Below are 27815 nucleotides of genomic sequence, written 5' to 3' on the forward strand. Positions count from 1 at the left end.
TTGTTTGATTTGCTGATAATTTTGTTTGTCTTTTGTGCGATGCCAAGCCAACACTGTGACAAGCCACGTCAAGCCGTATAGCCCAGTTGCGAAGCGCCAACTAGCTTCCCTGCTGCTTTCTTCTAGACATCTTTTTTGCGTCCTCAGTGAAAGGTAAGACATTTTTATAAGTGCCAGTGAGTGGGGAGGGGGCGGGAAATCGTCTTTAGCTTTCCGTGTACTGCAAACGCCGTACGCTGTGCCGAAGTTAGGCATAACTGGCTTAGCGCGTTTTGAATGACAGTGCCAACGCGCTCAGGGAATCATCTTTTCTTCGCAATCATAGGCGCGATAAATTAGTTATACCGTTTCCGTAAAGCTATCAGCGGTGCGTGCACGTACTCTCGTTGAAAGACACAGTCGTTGAGTGTGCCGGCGTTCGCATTCAGCCCGGCGCTACGTAGCCTACGACGTGGTGTGCGCAGTGGCTACTTTTACGTCCACTCAAGTTTACGGAAAGGGTTGTAACAATTTTTACTGTGTGAGCTCGTTGCGGAGATGCGTTATGCATTGGCCTTGAGTTGAAATGTAGGCACGGTGTTGCGAAACGTGTAAAAAGCCGTACGGTGCGTTTTAGGTGGGTGGTTTCACGACCCTAGAAGAGAGGACGCGGCCGTAGTGTTTACGCCGAGGTGCCCTATAGTGTGGCTTATGCCGGCGAACGCGGCGAAGTAAATGCATTTTGCTGACGTGAGCATGAAGCGTGTACTAATATACTAACCGTGCTTGCTGTATGCGCTTGTAGACGCACGTATCCGTCAATACCCGCCGTGGTGGTTCGGTGGCTAGGGCGTAGTGCTGCTGAGCCCAAGCACGCGGGTTCGATTTTCGGCTGCGGCGGCCGCTTTTGTGATGGAGGCGAAAAGAAAGCGCCCGTGTGTACGACATTTAGCGCACGTTAAAGATACCTAGGCGGTCAAAATTTATCCGGCGGCCTCCACTACGGCGCGCACACCTCATAATTGATAGATGCCGTCAAAGCGCGTTGGTGAAAACGTATGTCTATATTGTAGAATATTCGGCGGGCATAGAACAGCTTTGCTCGATGCAACCGAGGTATGTAGTTTTTCTTTTTTTTAAATTAGGCTACGCATTTGTTCTGCAGTACCCTATCCGCAAACTGCTTATGCTAGTGCGCAAGACAGTACAGCTTGTCAGTGAGATCGAGGGAATCTAGCGAAGCACTGCGAATCCTACCAGTTTCAGCTATCATTTGGCTATGTAGAGGTTTTCAAGAGTCAAAAATTTAGTTCGCCATAAAGTGATGACAGAAGCATGTTCCGACATAAAACCACAACAATAAAGAATCCCAAATGCCTCGTAAAATGTTTTTGAAGGGTGCAGTCAAAAGTACTTCAAACATCATTGGTATTTGTTGGCATGCCACTACATTAGCTGTAGAGTCGAGCCAACCAAAATAGTTCAAAAGCAGGCTAAAATTCTTTTTGTGTCTAATAATGTAGCCGTATATAGGACAAAAACATGAAATTGTTGCTTTTGGTTTTGCAGGTGCTGACCGAGGAGTTAGGGAAAATTTTGAGCCAAGATGTTCCTGGCATGAAGCACGATGGGCACGTGAAAGGTTGTATTTACATTGGGGGTTATAAAGTGTTAAATAACGAATTTTCAAGCTTTGCGACTTTGTTTCATCTAGTTTGCATGCCATACTTTGCAACATGTAATCTGCAGTGTGCTAGATCTATTTCATTCAGCATATTTCAGATCTATTTCATTCAGCAAAATACTTCACTTTTTCAAGCTAACTGTTTGTTCTTTAGCGTGCATTGCTGGAAGTTTTGTCTTACAAATTTAATGGAAATATCCCAAACATACTCGGTATAGATTCATAAAGCTGAGTAGTGTAGGTTTCAGTTTTCTATAATAAACTTGAGAATCTGTACTTGCTGTAAATTTCAGCGCTTTATTGATAACATGCCTTGAAGCACTGCTCCAGCTTTAAGAATACTCTATACAAAAGCCCCTTCTGTAGCTTGTTTTGACAAAACCCTAATTATAAATGCTTGTACCACGCACTGTGTGGGCCGACAACTCCACACCCTATTCATATTTTTTTTGGCAAGAGTGGGAGCAGTGATGTTTGTAGTAGCATAATACAGTGGAAAGTTGCGAGCTTATTATCGTAACCGCTTTTCAATACGGAACCATGTGTACACTGCGGGCTGTCATGTTGAAGCATCCTGTTCACCGAGTTGGTAACTGCCTACTACAACTTATTCATATTTATGCTGACACAAAGCCCGGAGTGTATGCATAGTCCTTATTGAAAAGTCGTGACGATAAGCTTGCAACGTTCCACTGTATTATACTTCTGTAACATCACTGTTCGTGCTCTTGGAAAGACATATGAATAGGGTGTGGAGTTGTCTATCCACAGAGTGCATGGTGCAAGCATTTATAATTAGCGCTGTGCCAAAACAAGGTACAGAAGGGGATTTTGTATCAAGTATTCTTAAAGCTGGAGTAGTGCTTCAAGGCATGTTATCAATAAGGCACTGAGGCTTACAGCAAGTACAGGTTCCCCCTGATTCGAAAAATTTTGGACTAGAAGCGGACGTCTGGCGGACATCCAATATCCGCATTTTGTTATCCCCTGGACGTCCCCTGTACATCTCGGTTTGGAAATATCCGATTTTGAACATCCGCCGGATGTCGGGAAATCCGGCTGGGACGTCTGTCGGACGTTCGTAGGATGAGCAATTCCTTTGCATCGGACCATCCCACGGAAGTCTGTAAAACGTCCGCTGGCTTTCTGCGGATGTCTGACGGACGTCCAAATGTCCGACACCGGATGTCCAACGGATGTTCGATGGACATCTGTGGTCCACTGGGTCTGCTATAGTTAAGCGCTCCACACGTTCGTGGGACATGCGTGGGTGAGAGCACACATGTGGTAATTATTTACAGTATGGAAAGCGGAATGTCCGCCAGATGGAAGATGTCGTTGAGGACGGTCCAATGGATGCACACCAATCTAACCACCTTTGTCTAGAAAGGCGCTTCTCGTGGCGGCGGGCAGCGGCTGTGGCACGATTTAAAGAAGCTCGCAATTCTGGAGATCCTGGATACCGGTTCACAGCCCGTTCATCACGACGACGAGCTGCCCATAATCAAAGGAGATGCAGGTCAGGAACTGGCCTAGACTCGTCCACCCAAGCTGTCCGCGTTGCATCCTAAGGGCGACGCATAAAACAGGCACTGCATCGCATAGGGTACCAGGTAGAGAGCTGTCTAACACCCTCCTAAACAAGTCCCAGTCAGTCACAAGACAGCAGCGCCGTAGGCATCGTTGGGACCCTGGAGCTAAATCAAGACGTAGGGGATACTGGTCACTGCCCCAACAGTCCGGCTCACGGTCCGATGAGACTGGAGTTACGCCTGTCCACCAGGAAAGGTCCGGAGAATAGGGAGGCGCGCGAGGATGATCCCAGCGACGTGTCGATATGTGCGGAGCATTGAGTAGCACAGTCGCGATGATTACACTGGGGTGTTTTTTTTCTCGCCGATACTGGCCACTCTCCAAGTGGGTATGACAAACGTGTGCCGGAGCGGTAACTGGCGAGTGACGTGAACAGTGTGATTGCGATAGTGAAAGTGTCACGACGATTACGCTGGGTTTTTTGGGGTGAAACGGGAGGGGGGCCATCTTGGCCAACCTCTCAAAGTGGTTGTTTGGCATGACAAACGTCCGCCGCAATCGTTGCTAGGCGATCGCCGCGAGACCCCCGCTCACGTGCGCACGCTCGGTTTTTTCTCGGTATTTGTAACTGAGGACACAAAAATTACGATTTTCTGAATAGTTGTGCTCTTAATAGCTCGTTATAAGACCTGCCTTACTTGCATTCCCTTTTGCCGGCCTCAGCCAGTCGCACGGCTGTCCATATGACGTCATATGTTCAAGTGTGGGAAATAGGCTAGGGGGTTCTGTGGCCATTCCCTCCTAACTATGTAACTTATTTGACCGAAGTTAACGTTAAAAGTGATGTCACTATGATTTCAACGAGGCAATGTTTCAAATTAACCAAACTTGCGATTTGCCTGCATGACCTCTTCAACGTCGTCGGTCGAGCACGATACAGAAAACCAGAAATGTTTTTCTGCATTTTCAGTCCACTTCTTTTGTCTTGTCGTGATGGGGACATTTCCCGGACTCCACGGGGACGTCGAACATTTCCAGTTGTGCGGGATGTGTATACTCTCTTAAAACTGTCATGCACCGATTCTCCACCACGAACGGATACATCTACCCACGATTTAAGACCATCTGCCAAAATTGAGTGATATTAAGGAGTGGCTAGTCGCAGCACGACTTCCGTCGAGAGTTTATACCGTTGTTCGAAATTCTGTGTCACCGAACTTCGCTCGTCATCCACCTTCACGAAGTAGAAAGGCTCTTGATTTTTTAATAAAACAATTTACCCCAAGCATTCTCGTTAAACGTCCAAAATGTGTGGAAATTAAAGGTTTTGTGAGCAGTTCTTATGCAGGGAAAAAGTAAGGTGCTCAAGTGAGCGTATCAGAAATTGGGAATGCAACAGTTCTTTTTTTTTTTTGCTCCATGTTACAGGGACTTATAAATTGTTCTACATTGGATAAAATACAAAATATTTTTCTTCTCACTGTATTATCACATTTATCAAAATGTGCAACATCTTCTCTGGCCACTATTAATGCAAATGTGGTAAAAAGAAACAAATGCGCATTTGTTTCGCGCGTTCGCCAAGTGGCTTTTGAGTGCGATAATTCAAACTCAAATAGTTTCGTTTCGGCACCACATCTTAGTAGCTGAATATTCAAATATGTTGGATATCAAATGATCGAAGTGAATGTTCAGAGTAGGTATGCCACATTTCGGACACCAGCGCATTTATACCCATGCCTTATACTCAGAATAAAACTCTGATTGCGCTTTAAGATTACGTTGAATCATGCAAGTATAGAAATGCGCATTCGCATCCAGGAATCCTCACTTATGCGATACTAAGTCAGCGGCATTCTCCGGTACCCGAATATACTGCAGGGAAGTAAAATATACACTTCCTTGATTGCTTGAGAGGTGAACAAGTGCGCTGCAATTTCCCATGACATCAGTGAAGTCGGTGTCATAGACTGATTACTCATGTAATGCTGTGATTAAGCCCCTTACCATTGGACTTCGCAGTTGTCTTGAGGAATATTTTGAACTGGTCTTATATGATGTCAGCTGTTGCAAATTTATATGGAAGGAAGTGCCAATGGGGAATTCCTGCTACCCACACGAGATTAGGTGGCACCGTCTCACTAACTGCACTGTGTCAGCAGAAAGCTGCTCGAGTTACCAGCCGATTGCCAACATCGTGAAAATCTGCCACAGGGGCATCAGCTTCTTTTTTTTGCCAGGACATTACAGTGTGAGGAACATCACTGAAAACGTGCTTCCCGGCAACCATCCGAGGGCCCTAAACAGACAAGTCAAGGCACAGAATGAGCTCAGCACAACCTTGGATGAGCAAGCAATCACTCGAAGATGTGCAAAAAGTGACAAGCTCTATCATGAACGATGGTGCCACAAATGCGAAGTTGGAAGCCCATGAAACCTGCAGCTGTGAAATGGTGCGCACATTACTATTACAGAGTCGTGCTTGAGGTGGTCACTGAATTTGTCCAGGCACCCCACAGCAGCCTGACAGAGAGCCATGTGTCATGTCGAGGCTTTTGCGTGGATTGCATGTAAGCACTCAAATATCTGCACAGGAATGCAGCTATCAAACAATGCAGTGCAAGGGGGTGGCTTCTTAGTGTCATTAAGAACACTGATATGAAATTGGCTCCAACCTGCAAGAGATGGATTAGTTAGGCGTTTAAGGAAACAAGACTACTTATGTGCAAGTCCATCTTTTTGTGTGTCCCATGGAATGCCCCAGCATGAAGCTGCAAGATACATTTTTTGGATACACTCTCTTCGAAGCACTGCCATTATGGCCACATGTCCATATGGCTGTGAATGAAGCCAGGGCATGTGCGATTGCCAAATACTGTGTATTCCGAACAACATCTCCACATCAAACACTACACCTCGCTCATTTTCTATACATCACAGCTGAATTTTAAACCCGTCATTTCAAAAAGAAACAAGTCAGCAGACCTAGGAATTTTAACACACCCTGCACATGACAGGGTTGACATTCCCACGAAAAAACAGAGCAGCAACCACACACAAATGTTTCACAATAAATACTTTTATATAAAAAAACGGTTTGACTTAATTTTCTTTTATTTTCTGTGAAGAGAGCACACAGCACAGTGTGCAAACAACATTGCACAAACATTGTTGCAGTTCTGGAATGCACAGTGTCTTAATGGAGCTAGAGTAGCCATTGCTGTACGGTCAAGTTTTCAATACCGAGTTCACCCCACACACAATCACCAAATGCCACAGACACAATGGAACTCTTCGATTATCTGCCTCAGACGCATCACAGACTTTTCACAAAACAGTCCGGCATTTTTGACACATTTTTCTATGGCATCGGGAATCCTCAAACCACTTACATACCATGGCTGTGGCCAGAAGATTTTGCGGGGAGGTTATGGGTTATGGGAAGGTAGATGTTTGGCCAAAACGAGCACAGGCATTTCACTTACATGCTGCCCGGAAAAGATTTCGGGGAAGGGTTTGACCCCCAATCCCCGGCCTTCTTTCAGGCCACATCCCTACCGTGGACTATCCATGGTGAGTACGAGACCATAAACCGAACCGCCCCAGTCTGGCATAAAGCACACTCGCACAGTGAATGCTTTGGCCACCCTACGTGGCGGCACTGTGGGTCTTCATGTGGCGCAGCATGTTTGACTTGCGCGAGAAGGCCTGCTCGCAAATGGCGCACCGGAACGGCCTCTCGCCTGTGTGTGTCAGGATGTGGCCATCCAGGTGCGCCCTCTGGAAGAATGCAGACGAGCAGAAGCCGCACCGGTAGGGCCGTTCGCCGCCCATACGGCTGCGCCCCTGACCCGCAATCATACGGGGACATACGTGCTGTGCCACCGCGTTGCTTGAGTCCGTACTGAACGGGCAGAAGCGGCAGGAGAAGAAGGGTGATTCGTCGTCCATTGGGCCTGAAATGAAGCAAGTTGGGATGGTGAGCATGAAGCCTTGCATTCTCTTGACAGAACTTCCATCTTTAGGAAAGTTGCGCTGTTCAGACAGTGCAGCCATTGTAAAAAGTTCCGAGGCCATGTCAAAAGCTGCTGGGTGACAAATGATTCAAAGCAAGAGCTCAACATTCAGGTGTGACTGAAGTATTGTGTGACAGTTGCAAGGATAGGTGGTCTTGCCGACTCTGTGGCATAAAACATTTCAGACTCACTCACAGCATGTATTTTGGAATTTTTATCAATTTTTGGCATCGTCTGGAAACTTTGGCATGGCCCCCCACACCACTCCGTTCTTTTTTTTTCTAGACATGGAGAACTCGTTCAAGAAATGGCTGCAACGCAAAGTTTTCACCCTGTGAGTACGTCGGTAATATTGCCTCTATCTCTTTCCAAACATTGACTTTACAAGAATTGCTGACGATATGTGGAAAAGGCAAGCATGCATAACTGTGCCGAAATTAGGTATGCGATTTAAGTCTAAAGAGTATAGGAAACTGCTTCAACAGTGTATCAAGGACTGCCAATTTCACCCAATCCCCTTTTCTAACCTCCTGCTCGCCCGAGCAGTTTCCAGCACTTTGCAAAGTCACCAAGGAGTGTTTGGCGTAGTAACAACCCCCAAGCACAAGGTACAAGTAAATAATGTATAGTATTGCCTACAAACAAACTTCGACGCAATAAATCAACGGCCCCCAAGGTACAATTCAGCTAGTAGGAAGACCAACTTCTGCGGGCCTTCAAAGCTTGTGCAAATGCGCATTTCCCTTACTTTTATTTAATCCCCTTTTATACTTGTACTGAAACTCTTGTGACAAGCTTCAACTTCAACAGGTGACAAATTTTCAGTACTCCATTTCAGTGTCAATAAAGCACACACTCCGTTGATCAAACACGGACCAGTGCTTGGGGCAGAAAGGAAAATTCAGCAACTCCAGCTAATTTTTATGAAAGTCGCCATACTTCTAAACTGTTACACTGCACACACTGGCAGTATCTAAATACAGTGAAAGTTCGCTAATTCAAACTTCAAAAATCTTGCCACGCCTTTGTCCAACGACGACGATGGTTGAACGCAAAGCTTTCTCGTGATGGATTCTTTGGTTGGCCACTCCCAAGCTGCGAGTTTGTGCTACTCTGGAGGCACACACCACTTATCTCTAATACCCGCAGCAACTCTCGGGTGTGCACTACGTAGGCCTAACGTTTGGGGTGTACGGAGAGAATCGGTACCAGCTGCTTGGCATTCGCTTCGACCTTGTTGAAATGGAGCAATCGGATAAAGGCCACCATTATCCAATTTATCTGACCACGGGAAGCATTTTTTCTTTCACTTCACCCACGATCACTTGATGATGATGATGATTGCTATTGGTTTCCCCTTTCTAGCGGGGTGATGACAAATCATCTTATCAAAAAAGGACTAATATACCTATGTTTTATACTCTTGGTTTAATACTAGCACTGCTTAGGGCAGCCACAGAAAGCTTATGAGGCACAAAATGCTTCTTTTTCTGTTACACGTGGTAACTGTCCTAGACAAAAATATTCCTCTCTCTGCTTTTCGTCCACCAGCATTCTAATCATATTTTCGTCCGCTCGACAGCCTTAAAGTTAACTTCCTCTGTGCTACCGCTAAATCCTACGGCTTCTGGAAGCCGAATATTTCCCCCGTCTAGATTTGGATGGACACCCTCACATTCTAAGACTACGTGCCGCATAGTTTATTTCTTTTCCACAGACCACGCATACTACATCATTTTGTGAATACTTCCCCACAAAACTCTTAGTTCGCAGGCAACCTGCTCTAGCCTCAAAAAGCAAAGCACTGCCCTGGGAATTATCGTAGAAATTTTCCTTTCTGATGTTCAATTTCACAGCCCTGTACATCTGTAACGACGTTTTAGCTTTCATTTTTTCCCTCCATTTATTCGTTTCAATCTGCCTTGCCTCTTTTTTGGTTACTTTGGCTGTTTTGGATTCTCTACTGTTCTTTCCGTATTTCATCGTTAGCCTTCTAGTCTTTCTTAACCAATGCGTGTCCACGCTTTTCAAGTAAAGGTACCTAAAAACCTTAGCTGCCCACCTTCGTTGATCATTGCTCTCAACCTCATCTCAAAACATATTTTACTCTGTGCTTCTCGGACTTCAAACGACGCCCAGCCCGTATCTCCCTGTACTACTTCGTTAGTTGTTTTTCCATGCGTGCCTAAGGCCAAACGGCCTACTGTTCTCTGGTTCACTTCAAGGCCTAATAGAATGTCTGATTTTAAGCAGAGTACAGCATTCGCAAATGTGAGACCCGGAACCATCACTCCTTTCCACATTCCTCTCACTACTTCATATTTGTTATACCCCCACAGAGCTCTCTGCTTCAGAGAAAGTTGGCTTTCCTCCAGGGAGTATTAGCATATAACGGCAGCAGTGAGGACACTGAAGCTTCGCTTTAATAATTTGAATTTACTGATCATTCCACCTGTACGATTCGGTCCGGCCAAGTTTCCATAGAAGCCTATGTATTGAAAAGCCTGTTAACTTGAACGCAAGGGGCCTCCTACACGAATAAGTTGAACTACGGCCCACTGCGATGGCAGCTTGGGGCCTGGCGCACGGCCAGAGAAATGGCCATGCTGCCTACACACGAGTGTGCACCACCTCCACAAAGGAAAGAATAATAGAAGAAGTTAAATCGGGTAAAAGCAATCTAACACCCTATGGCAGATGTTTTGGAAGGCGTTTCTTTGCGAACCATGTTGATGTGGACATGAATTCAGGGTGTGGGGCGTGCTGCCATGTGGCATCATTTCTGATGTCAGCAGCATAGGATGTCGTTACCAGTGACCACGAGGAGGTGGTGAACAGAGCAGTGCGTTCATCGCTCGAATTTAATGACCGAATGGAAAGCCGCCCGTATCTTCTACGGATTTACAGTAGGCGAAAAGGATGCCTGTCGCTCCTTTACCCCATTAAAGAGAGAATATCTGTCCTTTGGCTTCAAGAATAAAATGCAGGTTTACATCAAGGCCTTATCCAAGCTCGTAATTTCTGACATGCTCTGCTACTTGACAATCGCATTGTACGGCTTTTGTGCTTCACTTTCCTTAGTTAAAACTTTCATTATTTTGAAACTGAGGCGGCGTACTCTTGGAGTTTGAATTAAGAAGCTTTTACTGTAGTTTTAAATTTATTTCTTACCTTGTTCAGCAACAGAAGGCACTTTTTTTACTGTGACAAGTAATAAATTTAGAAGTCCTAAAGGGTCCACAAAGATGAAATATACAACTTCGTTTAATTTGAAAGAACTAGTTTTTGTTAACCCACTTAGCTCCATTTCAGCCACAAAAGACGTATTTTTAACCGAAATAAAATGGAGGCATTACTCAACCCCCAAAACATTACTCAACTCTCTCTCTCTCTCCCTGCCTCTCTCCCTCTTAAGTGGTAACACGAGAAGTCATTTTTAACGCTTCTGGAGCTCGTGTTTAGCTTCATCTATACATAGAAAAAGTTTTCAAGTTTCCCACATTAATATAAAAAAAATCCCGGGAAACCTCCACTAACGTGAAACCTGGGGAGGGGCGAAACATGTAGTGTACGAGTGTATTTTGGCGCCTTGGCGTTTTTGCCAACGGAGGTGAAACCATCGGGGGGTAGAGGTATACACCTTTGCTGTAAAAGTTTGTCTTTGAAGCACAAAGCTCTCTAGCGGGAGGCGTAAATGAGTGTCCCGGTGTTCTTTCAGTACATGTTACATTCTAGCGCGAGGCATAAACGAGTGTCCCAGTGTTTTAGTACCGTGACTACACGACACGACGATTACAACAACGACAGGAGACGCCAAGAGTCCCAGCCCCTAAAAGAGACTAGAGTCCCTACTACAATTTCCGTCTCGTTTCTTGGTGGCGGCTTGAGTGAGTGGCCGCCCATTCCACAAACAAGACTCTGTGATGCCATTGAGAAATCACCGGAAAGTGGATAGAGAGCTGGCACTGCTCAATATGTTTCGTTGTATTGATTAGTTTTTCACGTTCGCAATAAAATTGGTATCTTTGTTCTCAGGGCAAAGCAGTCTTTTTAAAGACCCAAAGTTGTATTTCGTTGTCACGGCCCCTTTAGCTGTGGCTGTGTATGACCAAAAGCACAGTAGGCTACAAGAGAATCTTACCATTGTGGCTTGCAAAATATGGTGGCACAGAACCATCTTCAAACTCAATGTATCCAGCCAGCTCTGTGTCTTCAATATGGACCAGAACTGCACATAAATAGTATAAAAAGTAACTTTCATTATGAGCGATGCTAAAATTTCGACAAAATCATGACAAGGTATCAGAAGACAAAGAAGAAACAGACAGAACAACTAGGCCACTTTATTTTTCAGTTTAAGCTGATGTAATAACGCCTACTTTAAACGTTACAAAAATAATGTAAGAAGAGCATGCAAAACAATTAAAAGTGTTAATTTCACACGTTTTCTATACAAAAAATATTTTGGGCCCGTACCAACGGTCTAGCATTATGCTGAGCTACGTTACATCAGACATTGAGCGGAACTTGCAAGCGGTGTCAAGTTTCTAATTAATGATGATCAGAACACATTAAGATGCACTGTAGATTGGTGAAATGGACACACACAGAAAGAATACCAGCTCGTAACACCACGTTAGCACAGTACAAATGTAAGCTTCAAAGAAACGCAAAAGGGTAAATTAGGATTTTCTACGACAAAGAATAAATGTTTCATGTACATCTTGGCTTATGTTTGTAGCAGAAATGTTTTTTTTTCTGTTAAAAAGGTTAACCAATAGCATGGAAATTTTTAAATCAAGCTGCCATGCGTGCTTTCCTTCCCAATATTTTGCGAAGAATAACACAGCAAGTGCAAAACAAGATGGTATTGTTAGAGTTAACTAGAAGTTCAGAGTGGCTAAAACTCTAGAAAGTGAGTTGAGAGAAAGGATTAGATCGTTCATGCCAATGACATGCGTTGGTGGTGTCTAGGACACTCGAAAAAAAAAATCTCAGCAGCTCCCAATATTTAAACACTGAGATTACTGGGTTTGCAGAACAGTTGAAAAAGAAAAGCTCAAAGTTGCAAATCACTTAAATTTGCAGTCGGCTTCAATTTATTAGAATAATTTAAAGGTTAGTTGGGGTTAGACAAACGACACGGAATAATATGGGCAGTGTAATTTTAAATAGCAGGCAACAGAATAGTTGAACAGACATGCTGTCACCAGTTGTTTATGGTTTTGGTCATGGCAAGCTTATCACTAATACAAAGTTAGTTGGTCTGAAGAAATCTTTATAAGTCATCCTGTGCAAACAAGCTAGCAGGACAGTCATTGATATCTAAACTGTCTGTCCAAAATTTCAGTGCTATAAGTATTTCTTCGGCTTCGACAGGTAAATGTTCTTCCACTTCGACATCCAATGCTTTTAAGGCAACCACTCAGAAATTTAATTTTGCAATGCGTACAACAGCGATTTTAAAACTGCCTAATCACAAAAGAAATTAACGCCCCCAAATAATGCTAAGTGTACCAACTAAACGCTAACTGGTGCCAGTAGTCACTATGCCTTCATGAAAGGAGGACAGAACTGAGAGAGCCGTGGTAAAATACCACCACTCAAGAAGTCAGGATGAATGAAGAACACTTGAGGTTTGTTAGCTTAATCAATTACAATTGAAAGAATTAGTACATTTTACACTAACCAAATTCAACCTCTGCATGCAATCAGCTTGCTTATTACAGCATTATTACAATGTATAGAGCACAAATTGCATCAACATATAACAGCATTCAACATGCACATAAACAAGCAAACATTAAATAAGTCTAATTATAATTTGCCTAATTTTAAATGCCGCATTTACGCCAAGAATGCTTAGAGGAGGTCGCTGAATGTTGGGAATATTTGTAGTTTAGCATTTTTGTGTGCCTTACATAAATGACATGTCAATCTTCTCAGTGTAAGACCACATCCCTGAAAAAAAAGACAGCACATATTGTTTAGGATAAAAATATTCAAAAAATTATTACTGCCATGCTGCTAACACAGAAAACGATTCAAACACTTCAAAAGAACAATAATACTGCTTGAAGCATTTAAAGGGACCCAGAAAAGCTTTGTGAAGGTGGAAATAAAATGCATTCAGGTGGTAGAACACATAACGGGGGATTTTTGAGCCAACTGTAAGCCCCATACGTTGTACGGACAATTTTTAAGCAATTTTTGAAGATAGCCTTTCTCAGCTGATGAGCGCGACGCCGCAGCGAGCCGATCGCTGCTGACGCAACGGCGATCACGGCTGACGCAGCGGCCAGCCGCCCTCCTGATTCACCCAATCGCCGGCGAGGCCGGCCGCCGGCGACGTCACTGCCACTGGCTTCCGGCTGCTCTTCCTCCTTCCTGCGCGATCCCGAGATAAGTACCCGAGGCAAAGGCGGGTCCGCAGCGATTGACGCGTGTCTAGGCGCAGGAATGTAGCTAGCGCAGAACGGAAGTCGAGCGTCGCAATGTCACATGGCTATTCCCAGTGTTTCTAGCTGCTGTGAAAGAAGCAGAGAGGGAGGAGGAGTCGATCGGCAAGGGGGGAGAGGTGCACTTATTTGCTTCTCGCCCAGCTAATACTGAATGTAGATCAATAATTCCAACGGCATTGCATCGCTATATTGGTGCTACGCGACAATACAGGCCTTTTGTAACTTTTATAAAAGGCTTTTCTGGGTACCTTTAAACAAAGTTTCTGAGAATCTGGAACTAAAATTTTCAGCACAATATTTTTCACTGCTTGGCCCATCAGTCCTGTACCAGACAGGTCCCACCTGGAAGAAAAACATCCAAAGTTATAATTGGTCAAACAACAAGCAAGCATTAAACTTGGCAGGAACCAGAGCTGAAAAAAAATCGAATCTCCACTGAATAAACAACATAAAATTTTTGTGTTCTTAAATTGGTACCATAGCCAGTTGCTGCAGAGAGGGTCACACAATTTTTGAGGTCGCCTGTAAGAGAGAGTAGAACCCATCACACATGAGCAGTAAAGAACAATTCATAAATTATTCAAAACACGACTGTTCGCAAGGGAAGTTGTTATTTGAACTTAAATTTTTAGGCTGATGGGCTGGTCTGTGCACACAGGCACTTAAGTGCGAATAAAAAAAAATGCTTAGTAAGACATGGTATACCAAATGTAACAAGCGACATCTCAGATGAATAACACACATGAATGTAAAGCTGCAGCACAGCAAGTTCTTGCTAACATTCATAAACTTTTATCCTAATTATTTCAGAAACATTAACAGAAACAAAAAATTTTGAAATTACGCTAGAGGTAAAAATGAAAACAGTATTTTCAACTCCCGCTGCACACATCCATTTCCAATTATAGAGGCAGTAAACTTATGAGGGCACAAAATAAAAAATATAAAGAAGCTCTTCCTAAGCATGCACTGCACCTCAGCAATTACAGGCATTGGATTATTACATAGCACTGTATTATTTTTAGATTATTCTTGCATTATATTCCACAGTGATATGGACTAAATTGGAGCAATTAAAAGGTACTCTTCTACTATTGATCAGTGCTCAAGTACTGTCAGTTTACTTACCACACATTTTTCATCAATGCCACACAAGCTCTCACCAGATGGGCTCCTCATTGATATCTTTACACAAGAAAACTGAACATGAGCTCGTTATGCTATAATTAATATCATCGCTTTCATTCTAATTTATGAGAACTAATCAGAAGCAATAAGACAATCACAGCGACATTACTTAAGCTTGCAAGGCAGAAGTAACAGTATTCTTTTCCGGCAAGCTGAATTTGCATGGCCTAGCTGAACAGCGCAATGAAAACACGTTTGGTGAACATGCAGTGCAAGCATTGTTCAAACCGTTAAAGGAACGCTTTTTTAATGAAGTGTGGTGCAATAGCGCTCCTATAAGAAATCACAGTATGCTTAATGTTTGAAAGTTTAATTCACAATAAAATTTCTATCCAAATACAGTAATCAAACTCCAAAAAAAAAGCCAGGCCAGGGTAAATGAGTCAACGCACGACTTATGAACACTGGCAAAACTTTTCGAACTGACAACGCCTTCAACACGACTCCCCGATTCTTCATCTTGGTTTGCCAAGGACGCAAAGGTTTTGTGGTATTATTTTCCTACCTTGCGTGCGCTCAGTCAAAGTTGCAAAACTACAGACAGCGTTGCTCTAAAGGGGCCACATTCCATTTCACAACAGGCTCTTAACTGCTCCTTGTTCTTCATAGTTCTCATCCCTTGTTATAAAGCCGGAACTGATGTGTGAATTTCAGATTCTGCAAAACCGCTACGTCTCGCTACACGCTCCCTCCACAACTGCAGTGCAAAACGTCCTACGTAAACAGAGCAAAACTTAAGCCCCTATTTTCATGCAACAGCATGCCAGTGCAGAAACTAAAAGTTCAAAAAACAATTTTCAGGGCAAAACTTCCCGTCATTCATTCAGTGTTTGCACCGTGTCATTACAACCTTATTGTCACAAAATAATGTGCTCTTTTTGAAACATTACGAACTTCAGCTCTGATCTCACGAAACCATTTTATTACCCGTTTGATTTGGTGAAGACAAACTAGACTTCAAGCGTCACTAGTCGAGTGCGGAATAGCAACTATTGAGTCACCACCCTTTCTTGTTTTCGAAATTGTGCAAGTTATTCAGTTGAAGTGCGCATTAAACAGGCGTTAGTGTTATTCTGATGAGGCACTTTTTCGATAGAAACAAACTTGTATGACGTCTTTATGGTCCCTTTAGAAGGTGAACGCAGGGCTTAGCAGGTAATTGTTAAAAGCCTCATTGCTGGCTTATTAGTGCCGAGAAAGGTACTGTTCCCATAAAAACTTTGAAGTGGATTCCTTGCCTTAGGCGTTCACACATTTATGTTCAAAACTACATACATTGTTTTGTTGGGGTTTTTTTAATGACAAGTGAAGCAACGTTCTTGGTTCACTCCCGTAAATTGAACAGCTCCTTTTCCTGAAAAAAGAAACCAATGTTTTTAGCTGTGACTTAACGTATTATGAAATAGAGTGGACTTTACAACCGATATATCATGATGAGGATTCACTGCAATGAGGTGCTAGCTCCTCTACATTGTCCATAAATGCCGTTCTGCCAATAAAATACAGTTGTGAAAACAAAACAAATACAGCAACCTGAGTCGAGCACAACGTAAATTCGAGCATACGAACGGAGTTTTCATTGGCGATGTAAGACATTGACGATACACCTGCCGCGGTGGCTCAGGCGTTGTGCGGCTGAGTACAAGGATGCGGATTCGACTCCCTGCCGCGGCGGCCGCTTTTCTGAGGCGAAAAGCAAAAACGTCGGTGTGGTCGAGAGTTCGGCGCACGTTAAATATCCCCAGATGGTAAAAATCAATCCGGAGCCCTCCACTACGGCGCGCCTCGTCGCCGCGTTAAATCCACATAATCAAAATTGACGATACAACACTTTTCATGGCTGTTGAAAGGTTTAGAAGTTTAAATGACGCTGAGGAAGCCCCCCATTGCACAGGTTTCAGCGTTAATTTATCAGCAGTAGAACGCTGGCCTAAGCTACGCCGTGGTGCTCGCACTGTTATCGCAAAGAACACCTACGAGACCACAGCCGATGTTTTCACGGCTCTGTGCGGACTGTATACTCTTTTTTTTTAACTTTGGCAGGTTCACGCAGCGATCGACAAGCAACAAAGCAACAAAAGCGCAGTTCTGTACGCCTACCTTTGCACGTATGCGGAAACAGATCTCCCGCGGAGACGCGATGATCAGGAAACACGGTGGAAATGTTAGTGACCCACCTTGATGATCCCCCCAGCCTCCTCAAGGATCACCGCTGGATTACCTGGAATTGATTCAAAAAAGCGCATATCCCAAACTGTCCTACTTCAGGTTACACTTGCCCATATTCAAAAAGTTTACTCCACAACGACCCATATTTTTACAGATGGATCGGCAACATCTGAGCGCAGTTCTTCAGGAGTTTTTATCCCGTCAGCTAACAAATCACTGTCATGCCGGCTTGAGCGAGCGACTTCGTCCACGCTAGCTGAACTTTGTGGAATTAAAGAAGCCATCCGGTACATACTTCCTCAGCTACCGACACACTGGACCATATTCACAGACTCGAAAGCCGCCCTACAAAGCCTCCGACGTGCTAGCTGCTTCAGCATCCACGACCACATCCAGCGCGAAGTAAAATACCTCCACCATCTCGCTTACGCTGCTGGCCATCGCGTAACCTTTCAGTGGCTCCCTGGACACTGTGGTGTCCTAGGAAATCAGAGAGCAGATGAGGCTGCACGCAGGGGCCTAGAAATGAAAAACAAAAGAAAGATTTTCTTTACAAAAAATGATGCCTCAGCTATGACCAAGGCCCTAGCTCTAGCAGAAAGAAACCGCTTATGGACCCTTCCGGAACATCATCATGATTTTCTGTACACAATTGACCCACAGATAAGACTGAGGCTGCCAGAACGACTACCTCGCCGGCGGGAAACACTGTTTCATAGACTGCGACTTAATGTGGCGTTCACTAATGCCTACTTACATCGCATAGGCCAAAGTACAAGCCCACATTGCGACAACTGTGGCGCCCCCGAAACCGTCGAGCATAACCTGCTAGAGTGCTCCGCCTACATTGACGCAAGGAGTCGGTTGGAGCAAAGGATCACATGTCTTCACCCTGGACCAATTACGCTGAGCCTGCTACTTGGACCATGGCATTCTCCGTCATCTCAACGGAAAGTCCTGGATGCTTTATTTGGGTATCTTGAAGATATTGGCGTCACCGAGACTTTATAGCCCCCCTTAAGCGGTCAGTCTATGCTACGCCGCATGTCCCTTTATATGACCCTCTCTTTTTTTCCCCTCTTTCACCTACTACTCTTCTTTTTACTACTCATCTGTCTTTTCCCAATTCCCCTTCCTGCAGAGTAGCATGTCGACTTACCCATGTTGGCAAACCTCTCTGCCTTTCCTCCTTTAATAAAGAGCTTCTCTCTCTCTCTCTCTCTCTCTCTCTCTCTCTCTCTCTCTCTCTCTCTCTCTCTCTCTCTCTCTCTCTCTCTCTCTCTCTCTCTCTCTACACCAAGTGGTTGCGAAGCCTTGAGGCCCAAGCCTGAGCTTCTCTCGTCGCAGGTGGAACCTGACCTCCTTCCGCACTTTCGCAAGCACTTCGTGGAGGCCTGGCCGCCGCTCAGAGTAAGCAGCAGCGCAGCGGGCCAACCAAACCTGATAAGACCATTCGACGAGGACCAAAACAAACTGGTTTATCATTCTATCATATATCAAGGCTGAGTGCTTGCTCCAAACTTTATCAGCAGTAGAACGCTGGCCTAAGCTACGCCGTGGTGCTCGCACTGTTATCGCAAAGACGCTTTCACGGCCCTGCACGGACTGTATACTTTTTTTTTTAACTTTGGCAGGTTCACGCAGCGATCGACAAGCAACAAAGCAACAAAAGCGCAGTTCTGTACGCCTACCTTTGCACGTATGCAGAAACAGATCTCCCGCGGAGACGCGATGATCAGGAAACACGGTGGAAATGTGATCTCAAATCACGCGCGGAGCCAAGCAGACACGACGACTGCAATCCCGACAGCTCGTGCAGTCCGGAACGGTAACACAGCACGCTGCATTTCCGTACGAAAGACGCTGCGTAGCAGGAATTCCATTTCTGAACGTCCACGAGAACGAAAAACAACGCACTGAGGCGACGTAATCCACAGCGCCCTTTTCGCTCATTGCTCGCTCAGCAAGTGATAGTGCGGTCGTGAGGTAGTGAGCGAGCGGGCCAAGCAAGCCAAGCGAGCGAACAGCCTCGCATAAATCGCCAGCAGAGAGCGAAACTGGAACTCGTGAAGTTTTCCCAGGTTTTTCTTTCAGATCACGCAACGCAAAAAATCTTACTCAAACTTGTTACTCAAGGAGAATAAAACGTATTTTTTTAATTGTTTTTAATAATTTTCCGTTGCAAATATCTGATGAAGGCGAAGTCAATTTAGTTTTTCATTTTTTGGTCAACTTTCGCGAGGGCAAAAAAACAAGCAATGAAGAAAATTAATAGTGCAAAAGCCAACCATGCGTACGTTAACGTTGCAACCAACCAAGCAATATGTATCGCTAGCGAACGCCCCGCTACGACGTTCTAAGCGGACATCTCTAGCATCTTTCAGACTCGTCATGAGCCGCAACTCGAACGCAAGCGCAACTACGTGTTCAGAGCTCTCTACTCGATGGTAACAGAAAGTTAACTGTATTGTTGACTAGCTTTTCTGATTTAAAGATCCGATGACAGGCAACGCAAAAGTGCCAAGTCGTTTGTCGGAAATTGTTCTGTTGCATTTGGGTCAGATCGTTTCCGTCTCAACGCGTTCGACAGAGGCAACAGCATTTGGACCTCTGGTGCAACATTACGTGCTTCTTTCCAAAGTTTGAGGTGAGCAACATGCCAGCAATGTTTCACGTCTGCAACGGCCTTTGCTACGCAGTATTAACACCATGATCGCTGCCTTTGTTGATAGTGTTCGTACGACAGTTGTGACCACTCGCCGAAATTTATGCGGTGTGCACGTGTGCCAACTGTTGCGCGCGCTCGTGCGACGCACGTGTGCGTCATTTGTTATTGCCCCCCCCCCCCCCTCAAATCAATACTTTTTTTTTGTTTAATGTAAGTGACGTTGGTCGCTGTGAAGTTTCGCATTTGTTTCGTCGGTGGCCGAGCTTGATTGAGTCACGACTGAATGAACGAAGACCGCTGGCATGGCCCGCTGCACCGCCCTCGACGGCACCGCCCACTGCATAACGTTGTCATCGCCTCCTGTATTTTTACTGGGTCAGTGACGCCGCTAGCTTGTTTTAGAGAGACTGCTTCTGTTATGAGACTGCTAGAGGGCGCTGTGTTTCGCGGATTATTTCTCTTTTCTTTTTTTCTTTTTTTTTTTTTTTTGTGGCCACTCCGATTTGCCAGTGCGGAATAGTTTTCAGTGGTTCGGGGCTGTTTTCGCACTTCAGTTGCCTGAATGAGGGGGGGGGGGGGGGGGTAGGAGGGAGGAACTGGTACCCCTAGACGAATTTTCGCTTTTGAAATGTTTCACTGCCCCCACTGCAGTGCATCGAGACCAGATTTCCTCTGCCTTTAACGATGTGTCGCCTGTAACGAAGTTTCCCCTTCAGGGGTCTTCGTATAACTACGTTGGCTGTATGTCGTTACCTCACCTCGCCCGAAATTCGCCCTTGCCCTGCTTTTACTTTTGCCTTGTTTCTCTCTGTGTCTCTCTCTTAAGATTACACGTTGCTTCAAAGAGTTTTTCCAGTGTGTTTAAAGGGGTAACCACGTGCAGCGACGAGCCACTAAAAAAAATACGCCCACCTCCCCTCGCGTGAACCCTGTGTAGATGCGACGCATCGTGGGTTTCCCTCGGCGTTTCCGTTGGGTTGATTCTCCCATCGCGTGAAACGTGCCATGAACACGTACAATGCATTTCCGTCTACTACGGGGTTCCCGCGTCCCGTGCACGTCACTTTGCAGCCCCATCGTCGGTGGTGCTAGCAGTTCTGTTATTGGGCTGGCCGGTGCTTGTTGCGGTTGCGCCGACCATCGCGATATCAGGCTTGTTAGTCTCCATTCAAAGCAGCGTTGGGCATTGGAGCACCGGCGCTGGAACGACGGAGCAGAGCGGCGCAGGTACCGCGTTGTATACTGCCGCATAACGGTGAGGGGAATGAGAGAGAGCAGCGCATGCGCATGCGTTAACCGAGCGCTAGCGTGCGCCGACGCACAGCTGGCATTGCGAGGAGCAAGCGCTAACCCGCAGATAACGCTGCGGTGAGAGCGGCGGAGAGCGCATGCGCAGCTGGCGCGGACAACGACGACGCCGGATGGATGGAGGAATGCATGCATGCATGGACAAGGCGGGTGAATGAGATGCGTCGCATCTAAAAATGTAACTCAGTGGGTACAGCCAGCAAACGGGTATTGTTTGGCGACAGCAGCGAGCGAAAAAAATTTATGCACAGGCCGCTGAGGGTGTTGACAGTGCGACAACATCCGTTGCCATTGCTCGCATTTCGCCAGCCAGAAGCTGCCCTCAAGCGAGCGACAGCAACAAAGGCTCCAGACAGCAATGTATAGATTGTTTTCGTTTGTTGCTGTCGCCCGCACAATCTGTTTGCTGTACCCATTGAGTTGCGTTTTTACATTCATTACATTTCCTGTCCGAGGTGACGGGAGAATAAAAATTACACCATCTTCCCATGGGGAACCATGAGGAGGATGTGAAGCATCATAGGGGTTCCGTGTAGGTTCCATTGTGTTGCCGTTATGTTGTTTCATTTATTGGAGCACGAATGGGAACGTAGTGTGAACCCCCATGTAGAGACAGAGAAATGTAGAGACAGCGAAGAGACCGACACCGGCGTTACCTGATCGAACACCTCCTGGTTCTCGTCTTTATTGCGTGCTCACGTGCTAACGCTCCTACCCCGCTGCCTGCCCTCTTCATCCTCTTCTCTGGTTGAGCTGCAAGGCGCGTGGCGCTTCCCGCCACAGCATTCCCACGGGAAATTCAACATCCTCCTCTAAATTTTTCAGTTCGTCGTTTCCGTTGACGTTCAGCTTCGCGTGCCTTCGTTGTATCAGTAGCTTCTTGACGTAGTTTGAATGAGTCAAGGACATAAGGCGCGTTCGTAGCACTTGCTCCTGTCTTGGTTTTGTAGCGCAGTGGGAAGAGCACCACGTACCTCCCGTTGCGGCCAGAGAGTCGTGGGATCGAAACTGGGCGCCGCTATTTTTTTTTATAGTGTAGGGGGAGAGGTGCGGATGGACGGACGATGGAGCCGAGAGCAAGAGATGCTTCCCATCTAAAATATCATGTTTTTGTTGTGACTTCATGTCATATTTCACATTCTGTAGCCTGCAAGCTAATAATATATATATATATATATATATATATATATATATATATATAAAGAAAAGCCGGCAGTCTACAATGCCAAAGAAGGCATAGGGGAATGGTTTAGACTTTTTTTTACCGTTAGTGACGTTAGATTATTTTTTTTATTAATTACGTGAGAAAGAAAGAAAAACAAGTGCCCAGAGTGGGGACCGAACCCACGCTTTCGATAGGCGTGGATTCGGTCCCCACTCTGGGCGCGTTTTTTTTTTCTTTCTCACGTAATAATGTAACATCACTAACAGTAAAAAAATAGTCTAACCATTCCCCTATGCCTTCTTTGGCGTTGTAGACTGTAGACTGCCGGCTTTTCTTTCTGTAATTCCTACGAGCCCCTCAGTTCCCAACCCTATATATATATATATATATATATATATATATATATATATATATATATATATATATATATATATATATTGTAGACCGGCTACCCATCCATATTTACGCTTGTGGTGATGCGGTCAACAATATCTGTTACCAGCTCTTTCCTACCCATTTAAAAAGATTGGCCCTCTTACATTGAAAACAAAGAATAACAAAGAAGCAGTAGACAGGACAGTTACCATCATCAGCTTGGATCTCGAGAAGGGTGTGTGACAGCCAGCCCTGTGTTCAGCTTGCTCTGTCCTGCCTTCGTTAAGCGTCCTGCTGCATCTTCTTGAGCAATCAGCCCAAGTTACAATATATATATATATATATATATTGTGTCATGGATCATTCTTTAAAACAACAAATGTATTGGCATCTAGGCAGTCAGTAATTCCAGTAGTGGTAGTCCATACCTCCACATTTTTTCACATTCCGGTTAATTAAACAATTAACTCAGATCAAGGAACTTTCCGAGAAGTCTATCTGGAGCTTGTCATGTATTATAATTTCTATTACAGAATCTTAAAATATTGAACACGCTCCTAGTTCACTGGAACCATACTGTTTCCATACTACTTGAATCGTGATGTCTGTGTGCATGTTTTTATGTAAATATTAGGGGTGTGCGAATATCAATTTTTTAATTTCGAAGCGAATTCGAATAATAAAACAAAGTTCGAATCGAATCGAATATTTTTCGAATACGAATACTTATTGTTTTTTGTAAAATGAAAGTTTTCACCATCTAGAGACACAAAAACTGCAACTTTATTGCACAACAAATCACACAAAGTAAAATTAGGAATTACACAATACCATTGCACTCAACAACATTCGAATAATAAAACAAAGTTCGAATCGAATCGAATATTGTTCGAATACGAATACTTATTGTTTTTTGTAAAATGAAAGTTTTCACCATCTAGAGACACAAAAACTGCAACTTTATTGCACAACAAATCACACAAAGTAAAATTAGGAATTACACAATACCATTGCACTCAACAGGTTAAGGTCTGCACTCACTTAAATGTTAGCATAGAGAAAGGTTACCTGCTCGACATGTTCGGGGAGCAGTGACAACCTCCTGCTCATCACGACTTTACCAGATACCGAGAACAGCCGCTCACTTGAGACACTAGTAGCTGGCATGCCCGAGCCCGTGCACATTGCCGCGCGCTGATACAGTAAAATCTTGATGATACTAATCTCGCGGGACTGCGAAAAATATTCGTATCATCCGAAATTCGTATGAACCAACACAGACCAAAAAATTTAGCGCTGAAAAAAAGTTTTCGTTTATTTCTTTTCTTACTTTTGCGTGAAGAAATTCGTGATTTTTTTCTGCTTTTTTTAACCCCCGTGTCGCAAAGCAGTTCTTTCTGGAGCACGTAAAGCTTCGCGCTCGTCTCCTCACTCGCTGTGCCCAAGCTCGCTACACGCCGCAACGGCCAAGCGTGAACCGCATGGTGCGTTTTTGCATGCGATTCGCTCGCCTCGGCTCTGCGAGCGCTGTATTTTCACGCCCGCATCGACGATTTCGCGCCCGCGGTAGCGCCTACTTCGGTCAGAAAATGACGCACGACGCGCGCGGCAGAATGGAGGAGCCTGACTACTTGCTATGAGATTGAGACAGCCGGCTTGGCTCCGCCGGAGATGGTTAGGCTTAGCACCCCGGCAAATATTTTATGGGCGCTTTCACTAGCGGCGCGGATGATGGTTTATAGCACCGTTTTCGCATGCATTATCAGCTCCTTTACCGCACAAGCAACTTCGTGTCTCCCTTGAGCCGCATTTTAAAGAGCGGTTAGAAGCGGTCGCTCGAGCGCCCGCGCCACTTCGCGTGCGGCTGGAGCCGACGCCATGTTGACGCCGCCGGCCGCGCCGCGCGCAGCGTGGGGGTGGTTTCGCGGCGGTGTCAGCGCGCCTTGGGCGTCCGCAGAGCGTTTTCGCCAGCAGAAAACAACAGCCCGGCCGTTTTTGGAGAAAGAGTGACAAACAGGGGAGCGAGAGCAGTCACTTGCCCGTTCGGCAGTCGGGTGCCTCGCCGGCTCGTTCGTATCTTCCGCCGGGCCGTGCAGGTCCGTTCGAAACAGCCGAAAATTTTCCCATTGCAAACAATGCAATTTCGCCGGGACTTTTCGTAAATTCGTATCATCCCGAAATTCGCAACCCCAGAATCGTATCATCGAGAGTCCACTGTAACTACGAATAAACACCGATACAGTCTGCGAAAGCACGTACTGTTCGCTGTGCATATGCTTCGCGACTTTGCTGTTGAGACACGCTCTGAATTTATTTTGGGTGGTTCGAATATTTCGAACAATAACAGTGTCGTTCGAATCGAATCGAATACCAAAAAATTCGAATCGAATAATCGAAGTTTCGAATATTCGCACACCCCTAGTAAATATGCATGTGTTACTCTTGCAGGTGGCTTCAAGATCCAGCCCAACTTCATTCGGGTCTACCTAACGACAACATACTCATGCCTTAACAAAAAGTAGCGCTTGAGGTACTCGAATTGAAGATGGCTGACAGTGATGCACCAGCTGCTGGCCAAGACGGCGACCTCAGCAATGTCCTCAAAGACAAGCTGAGTACTAACGATGGTGAAACCGAGAAAACTGACGGGGCAAAAGTGGAAAGCAATGTGACAGAAGCGACCGAGCTTGAATACAGAGACGATTTCTCAGTGGACCAAGCTCATGTCCTTCGCCAAAGGCTAACCGAAAGCCGGTCTCTTAAGAAGTTGAAGTTCGATGGAACTCCACTGAGCGTAATTAAGGCTGTCGTAGAGAACCTGGATGAAGATACGTCGTTGGAAGAGCTAGAATTGTTCGGCGTCAACTCTAGGGGCCAAGGTTTCAGTCTAAACCTCTCGGGAATTTTCAGGAAGCTGCGATCCCTCCGTCTTGCCTGCACCAACATTGGCGACTCATTCGCCAAGGAAGTCGCTGTCTTCTTGCGGGGCAACGATTCACTGCAAGAGCTCAGCCTGTGGTACAACGAGATAGGCGATGAAGGCGCTGTGACGATCGCCGAAGCGCTCACCACAAACACTACACTGAAGACGCTAACCCTAGTACAAAACAACCTTACCTCGAAAACAGTGGTGGCGTTCGCCGACACAGTGACCGTCAACACCACGCTAAAGCTCGCAGAACTCTTCGAAGTCGACCTTGAGCTGGAAGAGATCCGTGCACTGTTTGGGCAGGACCGCTATGCTCATGTCTTCAAGAGGATCTACATCCTGTGGAAGCAGGAATTCCTCCCGCACCTCACAAAACTGCTTGTCGAGGATAGGCACTGCTCTGAAGTGTCCGTAGGCGTCACAAGCTCAGTGGCCAATGAAGTCCTGCACGAATTCTTCGACGCCGTGGCGCGAAGCAAGACCGTGAGTATGCTGCACTTCTATCCGAGCGGCAACACTTTCGACGCCCTTATTGACGGCCTCGTGCACGTCGTGAAAGAGACACAGACGCTGACGCACATCCAAAACCTCATGACTTTAGATGGGAGCGAGTCACTCGTTAGAGTCCTCAATGCCCTGAAGTCCAACCACTCGATTACGACTTTTACCATGTACGCGGAGTTTCTGACGCCCGACATTGCGCAGGCTTTGTCCGAGCTCTTGCTTGTAAACAACACCCTGACGGACGTTGCTGTGTGCGATTACTGGGGGATTACGAGCGAAGTTCTCGGTGTTATCTTGAAAGGACTCAGAGAAAACTTCACGCTGACTGGGCTCATGGTGTCTTGGGATCCCGATGACTACGTCGAAGGTGTGTCCGAAATGGAAGAGCTCCTCAAGAGAAATGCTCGTGTCTTGGAGAAGGCGGCAGAGTTTGTGGTGTGCGACGGTCAGTACTCGGACGATGAAAAGGACGGGTACCGTGAGGGCGCAGACTCTTTGAAGAAGGTGTTCTCCAGCACGGGTCTTCTTGACGCTCTGGAAAAGCGTACTGGGAAGAATAGGGAAACATGGCGCAGTGACGTGGAAAGACTTTATTCCTCTATTTCTTAGTCATTTATGATGATGTGGCATGTGCCTTAGCTTATTAGTTCCTTTTGCAGCTTTTTTAATTTTTTGCTCAGGTAAAGGGGGCGCAAGTTGCAAATTCCTACAATCACCAATTTTGGCCTTTGCCAACACATTTTGTTGTTGCTATTATTGTTTACAAGTAAAGAAAAACTGATTATGCCTTGGCGTCATTTTTATTGATATTATGCATCATTGAGCTTACTTCTTAACGTTGCATTTTTTCATGTAACTCACTGTAATGTGCCAGAGTCGGCACATTACAGTGTTGGATGCCAACAGTTAGAGGTGTGTATGATGTTTTTTTTTTTGTTTCTTAAGTCCATATTAACAAAAAATTGTGGCTGCACATACACAAGGACATGGACTTGAGGCAAAGTGGTTGTTTACCTCTTGTTTGTGCTGTTGCCTGACATGGTTGAGGAAATCGGTAACAGACCTAACGGGCAGGCTGCAGCTGGCAATACGATTGGCATTAGGATTCTTCCCTTGTGAGTAATAGCGACTAGTATTACTCCTAAAACGACATTCCTATACTTGGGATTAAACGCAGTTGATCACAGAATGAGGCTCTTGTCTAAAGCAAAGTTTTTCTGACAGAACAAAACACTGAACAGTAATTCTTAATTGGCTTAGCTCAAAAGACCGTTCCGTTGTCACTGTTTTAGCCTTGAAAACATTGCTTCTGCCCCAATAGTAGACCACGAAAATTTGTTTCAAGCAGGTGTTTACTTAGCATGTTGAAGATGCTTGTATGAAGACGCGCGTGAACTGGCGAGGAGAACAGCACGCGAGAAATCACGCCACGAACGCTGGTCAGAGTGTTCTCGAAGGCCGACGCTAGGCGCTCGTCACGAAGCGCACGCTCGTGCGCTCGGCTGGCTTGAGTTTTCTGAGATGCTCCACCGCGCAACTAAAAGATTAAACAGCTCTGCTGTTGAAAAAAAAAATTAGGGAAGCTTGCACTCATGCGCAAGACTTGAATCGCGAAGCTGTTGTAGGTGAGCATTGCCGGATACATAGGTATTTTCAGTAGCACGCCCTGCCTTTCGGTTCACGGCCACTTCCACGGCCATGCTATCCGCGGCCGGGCCATGCTCATAACTGCGAATACGGTGCGCACGAGGTCTTTTGTACTATACTGAGCGCATGCGCACGACGATGCGAGCTCTAGTGCGAAGGGTTCTCCTACGATACTGAGCGCATGCGCAC

General features: G+C 45.5%; 2 protein-coding genes across 19 annotated transcripts; one reads left to right on the forward strand and one right to left on the reverse strand.

Annotated features, from left to right (window-relative positions):
• Positions 1-4125: 4125 nt before the first annotated feature.
• Positions 4126-19432, reverse strand: LOC144159155 (uncharacterized). 18 transcript variants are annotated; one of them, XM_077690467.1, is made up of 8 exons: positions 18722-19432; positions 16962-17082; positions 16137-16215; positions 14151-14195; positions 13967-14015; positions 13134-13173; positions 11354-11440; positions 4126-7152 (listed from the first exon to the last, which is right to left on the reverse strand). In XM_077690467.1, coding segments are annotated over exons 3-8 (531 nt in total). In that variant the 5' UTR covers positions 16139-16215; positions 16962-17082; positions 18722-19432; the 3' UTR covers positions 4126-6844. The 18 variants fall into 18 exon arrangements, 10 of the variants coding, with proteins under 10 accessions (XP_077546593.1, XP_077546591.1, XP_077546592.1 ...); XM_077690465.1 differs by having other exon boundaries at positions 13922-14015; XM_077690466.1 differs by having other exon boundaries at positions 14151-16215.
• On the forward strand, positions 19429-26776 carry LOC144159152 (uncharacterized). Its single transcript, XM_077690460.1, has 2 exons — positions 19429-19677; positions 24995-26776. The coding sequence occupies exon 2, from the start codon at positions 25092-25094 to the stop codon at positions 26586-26588; it is 1497 nt and encodes a 498-aa protein (XP_077546586.1). The 5' UTR covers positions 19429-19677; positions 24995-25091; the 3' UTR covers positions 26589-26776.
• The last annotated feature ends 1039 nt before the right edge of the window (positions 26777-27815 follow it).

Source organism: Haemaphysalis longicornis, unplaced genomic scaffold (genome assembly GCF_048455015.1).
Source record: "Haemaphysalis longicornis isolate Haplotype H1 unplaced genomic scaffold, Haemaphysalis longicornis Haplotype H1 scaffold_10, whole genome shotgun sequence".
NCBI classification, from domain to species: domain Eukaryota; kingdom Metazoa; phylum Arthropoda; class Arachnida; order Ixodida; family Ixodidae; genus Haemaphysalis; species Haemaphysalis longicornis.